General features: G+C 33.7%; 1 protein-coding gene across 1 annotated transcript in view; it reads left to right on the forward strand.

The window, feature by feature from the left end:
* LOC124171745 (ethanolamine-phosphate phospho-lyase-like) overlaps positions 1-9307 on the forward strand; it is a 68631-nt gene extending 59324 nt beyond the window's left edge. The window contains exons 6-11 of the mRNA XM_046551022.1: positions 1291-1373; positions 4106-4313; positions 7405-7549; positions 7925-8024; positions 8486-8674; positions 9068-9307. Coding sequence (XP_046406978.1) covers positions 1291-1373; positions 4106-4313; positions 7405-7549; positions 7925-8024; positions 8486-8674; positions 9068-9152 — 810 coding nt within the window. The 3' untranslated portion in view covers positions 9153-9307. The remainder of the gene's footprint in view (positions 1-1290; positions 1374-4105; positions 4314-7404; positions 7550-7924; positions 8025-8485; positions 8675-9067) is intronic.
* The last annotated feature ends 230 nt before the right edge of the window (positions 9308-9537 follow it).

The raw sequence follows: 9537 nt of genomic DNA on the forward strand, positions 1-9537 counted from the left end.
TTCATATAAAAATGTAATGATATATGCTTATATCAACCCCTCAATCTAAAGATTGAAGCTATGCATATCCCTTAGCTACCTTGATTAATTGCAAAGTTTCCCTCCCCGTCTTTCTGTAATCAATTGCCACACGTTATCGTAATCATGATTCTGACTTGGCTCTTTTGCTTACTTAATTAAAATACTTTAAGTATAAATAGGAAACCACTTCATAAAAATAGTAAAGGAATAAATTACTATTATTCATTGTAATTATGTAATAAAATGATAATTGATGGGTAACTGTTACTTTTTGAATGTGGGAGTGTTTTTTTTATGCCCATTTTCCAATTGTCCCTGGAGGTAAGGCTTTGCATTGGCACTTGTGACTATACTTTTGCACCAATTTATGCTTGCAAGCCTTAAAATAGATCTATGCACTAAAAAAAGCAGTCCCCGAGCTATGGACCTGACTTTCAGCATTGGGTTTACTCCTATTAAATAAATATTATTTTTCTTAACCCATGAAAGGTTAGTCTCTTGGCAGTCCTTTAAAGGATATTTATTATTAATAATTTTTATAAGATTTTATTTTCTAAAAATTATGGCAAAAATTTTTATCACCAATGGTGCCAATAAATGTCTCCTTATCTCTATTAGTAATATAATTAATCATGTTCTGATTAATCTTCATCCCGGGTTCAAATAGGTATATCGTTCCACTAAGCAAGCCCTGGATATGGTAACTGTCCATTTATTAGCCTCATTATCTATTTCTCCACCTCAACATTTTGAAAAAAATTGTTTTTGTGTTGATTTTTCTCAGTCATAAAATATTTTTGGAAAAATATTGCTAAAAATGCAATAATGATGTGTTCATTTGGAATCAGAGGTGCATACTAATCTAACTTCCAGACATTCTTAGGAACCTTAATCATCCATATCCCAGAGATTACCTGTAATTTGATGTCTCAATCACATTATTAGTTTCATGATACATATATATCTGTTTTATTTACTTCCTTTATTTATTTTTTTCATCTTACATTTCTCTTTAATTTGACCTTCATACGGAATGAAGTCTTTAGGTTATAAAAGTTGTCTAATGATCATTAGAAATTAGTGAATCACTCACCTTGAAAACTTTGACAATTATTGTAGATTAGCAAATAGTAACAATAAATGAAAATTAAATATTAGTAGCAAATTACATTTCATTGTTTCTTATGCCTTTAGCTTATTTAATTTTTATTATTTATCATTAATTTCCTCTAGCATTGTCTCTAACGAAATACTTATGTGTCTTTTCAGATTGGATGTTTTATTAGTGAAACAGTATTAGTTGTCCAAGGTGTCATTGTTCCTCCAGGCAACTGGCTCTCTAAAATTTACAGGTAAATTAATGATCAAACAAGTTAATTGTTGGAAACCCTGTGTTTTAACTGTAGCACTAACTGTGAATTTATTAGGAGTCAGTGGCGGACCCAGAGGGGGCTAAATCCCCCTTGGGTATCCATTTCACCCTAGATAAAATGGTAATTTTGTTCCCCACTACTGCTGGGAGGTTACCCCCTAACCTCCCCCCTTATCCGTATCCTGGATCCAGCTCTGCTAGGTGGGATAAGCTTATAGATTCTCTAATTCTACCCAATGTCTCTGACATATCATGGATAAAAATCATGATGCCCTTGACTGATTCATCCACTAATCAACAAAAAGCCATTACTACAGCTATATATGTTACATACAGATGCACCAAGGAAGGATTTTTCAAAGGATTAATTTCATAGTTGCTTTTTCTCATTAAGTTTGCATTTAATTACATAAAAAGGCTACTTACTGGATATATGATCATGAACTTTTCACAATATATCCCCAGTGCAGTGTAGGCTGGAGGCAGTGGAGAGTATAGGCTGCATGAAGAAAGGATTTTAGTGATGACCAATTTTTGAGCTTGTTTTTTTAAGCAAATTACTGGTAATATAAATATGCAATTTTCTGAAATTATTTTGAGTAGTTAGCGACTACTTCCATAAGAAAAACAATGAAATCCTTCCAGGCATTTCTTCCCCTTTTTTTAAAACTATGTACTGTCATACTTTCTGTTGCTCAGCATCTCAAAATACACAAAGAAAATTTTAATTCAATTTCAATTTTTTTATTAGCTTCATTTTTGAAATAGCCTTGGTATCCAAATTCATTATTTGGTTACTTAGGCGGAATAACTATTTGATTGCTGTATCATAGGTTTTACAAAAATATTCTGTGAGGTAAATGTTTAAGCTTACTTGGATATGTACTCCAAATTTTTATATGCAAAACTATATTTGCGTACAAAAATTTGGATTATATGCATTACTTCTCACACTCGAAGAGTTTTGATTTACAGGAAACATTTAGCAGACACCAATAAGATTTTGAGTTAGAGTTAATTTCAAATATCTTTGCGACTGAGTGGCCGGTCCAAGTTTTTAAGGTGATGAGGGCAGGGGGTACATGACTTCCTGAAAACCAACCAAAATGCAATAGGCAGCAGGGGCGAAGTTAGGAATTAAGGCTTTTTTTTAGGTGCAACTAATACCGGGGTGTGTGTGGGTTTGGAATACCCACCAGGATAAGCAGTAGATGCGAGATCAATAAATTGCAGAATTTTAAGATAAATGATTCAAAATAGGTAGTGAGTTTTACGGCTTTCTGAGGGATATTTTATTAATCCTTACGCTATTCTGTTAGTAATATCAATCCGATTAAGTAAAATATATTAAACTTAAAAATTTCTCTGAGCTCTGGGGGGGGGGGTTTATCCCCCAAAACCCCCCCTCGCTGCGCCACTGATAGGCAGAGCCTAGCCTCTGGGAAATTCAGTCACTTAATGATCTCGATGGTGTACGGTTTGGGACGTGTAGCCATGCATTTGGAAGTATACTCTATTCTTCTTCACAAGGATATAAAAACTATTAAACTATAAAAGATGAAAAATTTTTGATTAAATTTGGGGAGAGGTCATGACCCTTGAGGCCCCTACCCCTGAATCAGCCCTTGGGTCCCACCTCCTGAGGTGATGCCGCTCAACACGTCCCGAGCTTGCACGACTGTGCAAGTCGCAAAGATGTTTGAAAAGGATCATAGTTTCAAATACATAAAACTAAATGGATACACTACCCCAAAACCCACCTCAATTTGTACTGGGCAGGAAGGGGGTGAAAGGGAGTCTGCTAACCTGAAAAAGAGTACTTAGTATTAAATTTTTAGGAGTGCTTTAAAATATGGGGAAGGGAGGCTCAAAATGGGAACTGATAACATGAATTCTTCGGGATGGGATGGATATTTCTTGTTTTCAAAGTAACTTTATGGACCCAAAGCATGGTCTCTATCATTATTCAATTTTTATTGCAAATGCTTGGGAGACTTCGAAATTTTAGCCCTCTAATTTCACTTGGTGTACAGATTCCATATTCTAGGTTTCCTGACGTACAAATTTATGCTTGTAGCTGAAAAACTTCAGGAAGTTGATTCCTCTGCAGAATTCCTCATAATTCTCTTGGGGTCATCTAATGAACATTTTAGCATCCATTCCCGTCTAGTCCAATCATTAATCCAATGACTTAAAGTTTCTGTTCCCATTTAAAAAGAGATATTTCCCAATTTCAGGTGTTCTATCTAACATATTATATTTTTTAAATTAAATTTTTATATTTTGGAAATAGTCTTTGCTTGTGGTTGGTAAATGTGGGGGTTAATCGTAATTCACATTCAAGAAGTGGCTTCATTTTTGTACCGTAAGTATTAAAAATCAAAACATTTGTAGTACAGATACAAAATTGAGTTGCTCCTTTTTCAAAAAGCCTGTCATTGCTATCGGAATTCTAGATGTGACAGCCTGTTTGCACTTTGCCAGTTTCATTAAAAAAAGTTTATGTCAGATCTCATTTATGAGTGTTTTCCTTGCAAGTTAAGGACTGAATAATCATAAAAGTTTTCTCCATTATTAAAAATGAGGAATAATTTTCTAATGCATGAAAATAAAACTATTTCACCAACCAAAGCAGTTCTTCCACTTGATTTGCACGTGATCGTTTCTGTTAGGAACAGGTCAAATGACCCTCTACTGTGTATCATATTTCAGCCATATACGTCAGTTAGGTGGATTGGTTATTGCTGATGAGATTCAAACTGGAATGGGTAGATGTGGTACAAATTTTTGGGGATTTCAGACCCAGAGAGTAGTTCCTGACATTCTTACAATTGGAAAGCCTATAGGAAATGGCTACCCCATAGCTGCAGTTGTAACATCTAAAGAAATTGCACGCTCAATAGAGAATCTGCATGAAGAGGTAAACTAAGAACATAGCTGGACATTAAGTTTAATATATTTGATTTGTGATTATTGTTAAGTGCAAGGTGTATCTCAAAAGTAAGATCTCAAAATTTCTAGTTAATATTTTTTCAGCTAAGTTAGCAGAACTGATTCCTAGCCTGGCTCCTCCACTATCTGACTAGATACAACTCAACCAATAAAATGCATGCTTAATGGAATATGCATTAGTAATGGCTATCTCCATGTCAGCTGTTGCTCCCTCAAAATTTAATTTCTTTAAATGATATGCATTTTCGTTTATGCCAATATCAGCCAGTTCAACACACAGCGTAAACAAAATGTTCCATTAAAAAAATTATTCTTAATCTTTTTGTAACAAAGATCTTACTTTTGGGATATGCCTGATGATAGTATGTATGCTTCAAGATATCATTGTCAGAGAGGTAACAAATTTTCAATAAAACTTTTTTTTCCAGTCAGAGTAAGTCATGAATTTAGGATATTTTTCATTCTCTATGCTCATTCAAATTCATATTATAACATCTCATGAGATTATCTCACGTAAGAAGTCTACTTTAGGGTGTTGCAAAGGAAAAAGACTTCAAATGATTGTGTACCCCTTTTAGTGCCAAAGATATCATTCCTACTTTTCATGATTGAGGTTCTTAATAATGTTTTCATTATCTGTAAATACAATATGAAACTTCAATTTTATTAATACTTAAAAATTTCCAGTAATGAAAAGGTACATTTGAGTAGAGGGAACTAGATCATTTAAGTTCCATACATAGATTAATCAAAATTTATATTAAAAAAGAAAACACTTCACTAGTGGTACTAAAAGAGCTAGGCAAAAAGTTATGTTCTTTTCATTATACAGTAGACCCATGCTTGACAGAGTTAATCCATTCAACATGATTGTTTGCAGATCAGGAATTTTATTTTAAAGTGAATTAGCAAATGCATTGGCATTATTTAGTTATAATTAGCATACAATTGGAATCAGTTTCACTGCATCTATGCCAGTGCATCTTGTGCTAGAGAGTTGAATTGAGATGTACAATATACAGAAATAAAATGATCCAAAATATTATTTTAAAATATTTCTACAATAGTACATTGTTGCACACAGCTTATATGCAGTTTGTCTATTCAAATTCCTTGCACTGAGATTCTGTTGTAAGTCAAACATAAAAGTGGTGTACAGTTTAACTATCAAAATTAGCCATTAATATTACTATTACTACCCAATTGAAGATGGAATTTAAAAAAAAATGCAAATTCATAATGGACTCCAACAGTAACAATAAAAGTAATGAAGGATGCCAACAGAAAGATGGGGATAATTCTCATTTTGGAGCATTCCAGTGAAAAGTAGTGACATTTTGGAAACCTTATTAACACATTCAGTGCGGAGCACGTCAATTGACGTGGTCCTGTCCAAGCCGAGATACCAGGAGCCCACTTCTCCACCCCCGTATGTAACTAATATCCCCTTCCAAGTCTTCCGATCGTTGAGTATGGCCTTCAGCAGGTTTCCCTCTTTCATATGGTGCTTGTCGTTCGTAAATAGCAGTATCTGAACGTAAGTTATGGCCTTGAGACCTCTTCTATTTTTCATCCATATTTGGCACTCCATGCAAGTGTATGTCATTTTTTTATCAATATTAATGGATGAGATCCTTATAATATTTCAGTTTATTGGTACCATTTTATCTTTTTTATTTTTTCACACATAATTACGTTAAATACATATTTTTTTTTAATTGGCATTGTTATATTAAATATTTTTAGTACTTTTCTAATTATTGCTTATTTTATTTTCGTAAAATTTGAAGAACTACAAAGAGGGATAGCTCTCCATTTTTTGAGCCCCATAAGTATTAATTTTATATTGCTGCCTATGTTAACATACATATAAGGATATTTTGTTTTTCTAAAAAAAAATTCTTTCAGGGAAAGAAAAAATTCTCCATAGCACCTGGCAAGGGTGGCAGCAAATTTTCATTCCAACTTTGTGTAAATATTATATTTTTTATTATAATTAGTCGATTGCCTTCGTATTTATAGTGATGTACGGAAAGGTGATAAAAAAGTCGATAAATTTTGAAGTAGGTGTTGCATCAAAAGAATTATACATGACAAAGATTTATTATGCATGTCTGTTTACAAAAAAATTTGCAAATGTGTTATCTTTACCATGACCTAAGAGTGTGATCTGACTTTCGATGTCGTAAATTATTCAGTAGCCATAATATCTGCCCATTTTCGTCTATCTACGTGCACGTAGTATCCTGCAAGTCACCTGAAAGATGTGTGGCATAGGTTGCCAAAAATTTACTAACTGTCAAACATTACATAATAGTACTGCCGTATTTCATCATTAGTACAGCATAACTTATGCTTGCTGAAAAAACTTCGTTTCATTTGACCCGGGTCACACTGTCATATGTTGATTTCATAACTCGGAGCAAGTGCGGCCCTATAGCACAGTCAATGTCTTTTCTTTTACTTATGATAATCCCCGACACCAATGAAAAAAACCCAGCGCCAAAGCAACACATAAAGCTTTACTGCTAACTTCGTGAACCTTTACTTACCCTGAAATATAGTCAACACGCTCATTTTCTAAGCCTGGTGATATTGAAATATGGAGCATGTCAATTGACCTGGTGACAATTTTTGCTAAAATAATTTTAAATTTTGCTCAAATCATATATGAACATGCATGAGGAACTGTACTGAACACAAATTAAGCAAAAAAAAATTTTCAGCCGATTCTGACGACTTTCATGAAAATCAAGCCCGCACTGAATGTGTTAAGTCAATTTCACATGAAGCTTGATAAAATGTCAATCAATTCAAATCAACTCGGAAATTAAATATCCATAAGTTAGAGAAGTAAGGCATGATGGTATGGTGTCCCACCCTTGAGGTGAAGAGAAAATATGTAGTCAATTACTCCTATAGATCATCTTCGTAAATTCCTCCACCATGGTACTTTGTTCCAGAGATGAGCATAAGAACTACATATGAGTGAAAAGTATGAAATGGACAAAAAGTATGGTAAGTGGAACTGTGAAATAATAATGTGTTGTTCTTTAAAGTATGCCTGCTGCTCTGTTGCTGCTGCTGTGGGGAAATCAGTGCTAAAAATTCTTGAAGAAGAAAGGCTAATGATGAATGCTAAAGAGGTTGGTCAGAAGTTTAGAGATGGCCTCTATGAGTTGAAATCTAGGTTCCAATGGATAGGTGAGTATGCCATTATAATTTTGAAAGTGAGAATATGAATTGTGTGAAGAAGTTGACTACTTACACTCTGAGTGTTAGTGAGAGCTTACGACTAATCTTTCAATCCAAACAATATTCGTTATGAAAATATGAGTAGCTTAATTTACAGTGTATAATTCAGTCACGCAATTATATGATTGGTTATCTGTAGCCCTCCATTCTTACAATTCTCCCCTGTAATTCTTGTACCCTCTGAGAGGTACCTACCATATTACTCTGTACATGTAGCTCTCCCTTTTTCTCCTATTTCTCCAGGAGATAAGTACATAATTGGGGGTTTGTCTTCAAGGGCAAGAAAAATAGTGATGAAGTCTAATAAATTAACTCTGATTATAGGTGATGTTCGAGGAATCGGTATGATCACAGGACTTGATATTGTGTGGTGTAAGGAGAGCAAACAGCCAGCCCCAGAAATTGCTCAAAAAGTATGCTACAGGTAAGTGTTGAGAAGTAGTTTCATTTGTCTATGAAATGAAATTTTTCTAGCGCATTGAATGAGCTCTGAGCATATAAAGAATTTCACCCATAGAAAATATGTTTTAGTTCCCCTGGGGATTCAAACTGTTGAATGCCCAAACTAATGAATTTTACCATACATTGGAAGTATATCTGTCTAAAAGCAGGACTTGAAATATAAATTCTGGAATGCATACCATTATATGTATACTATTGAGTCTATTTTTCAATACTGTCACCATTAAACCTAGGGTGGCCATTCAATGAATTCTGAAGCTACACAAATTTTTACGATGGCAATGATCCAGATTTTTTATTCATTTATTAAAAGTAGTTCATTATTGTACAGTGGCTATACATATCTATTGACTCTCTAAAATGAGGTAGTATATACATATTCTGGAATTGAAAGTTGCTTATTTTGTGATGCCTTCATTTCAGGTTACGAGAGGAGCGCGTACTCACTGAAAGTGCAGGCCCATATTCAAATGTGATTATTTTTGTACCTCCCCTTTGCATAACTGCAGAAGATGTAATTTACATTATCAACTGTTTAACTAGAGTGTTTTTGGAACTAGAAATTGCAGAGTCCCAAGAAGTGTTCAATCTTTTAAGGAGTCAACCAGGAAGGTGAGTGACATGCGATTATAATACTTTAAAATGGCTCATACCCATTTTACAGCTTAATTTTTTCAACGAAAGAATTCATTGCATTTAGGAAGCAGTCAAAATTCTAGATACCAAATGTAATGCCAGGTGCTTTTCTCCATTCATCGGTGTTCAACATGCTGGTTGAGTTACAACTCCTTATTTATTTTTTAAAGTATACATTGATATTGAAGGAATGATTTTTTACTTCAAGAAAAACTAAGTTCATGACCGCTTTTCAAGGCTGATAAAACACAAAACAGAAAAAGTGACCCGACTGCATAAAATATTGTTATTGTGCACATAAGAAAGTAAGAATATAATAAATATATAAAATTCATAGAGTAAAGGTTTTTAAAGTTATCAATAATTAAGTTCTAGGGAAGAACCTGAGCTAATTTGGCAAGAATCACCGGGAGGAATGATTGACATTGGACCTGACTACTACTCCCTTGACTGAGGAACACATGACCTGGAGTTATATTTATGATTTACTCATTACAAGTATTACTGTGGCAAAATAATGCTTTGATATTTTTACATGAATATTTTATTGATTTTACTAATGAATGTGATCTTTGACTGACAATTTTAATTAAAAAAATTGGAAAATAAGATGGCATTTATGATTTCTCAAGCAGATACTTGGCTTACTTATTGTTAGTAATGTTGGACTCTCTTCGTTTGAGATTTTTTTCTGTAGCAAAACCATTGCTTTTTTCTACCTTTTATTTACTACTTGAAAACTAATGAAAATTTATTTTTGATTGCCCCAATATACAACAGAATAACTTGTCCACAAAAAGCCACATGGGAATTAGGTACCAAACTAATGGAACTAATGG

Source organism: Ischnura elegans, chromosome X (assembly GCF_921293095.1).
Source record: "Ischnura elegans chromosome X, ioIscEleg1.1, whole genome shotgun sequence".
NCBI lineage: Eukaryota > Metazoa > Arthropoda > Insecta > Odonata > Coenagrionidae > Ischnura > Ischnura elegans.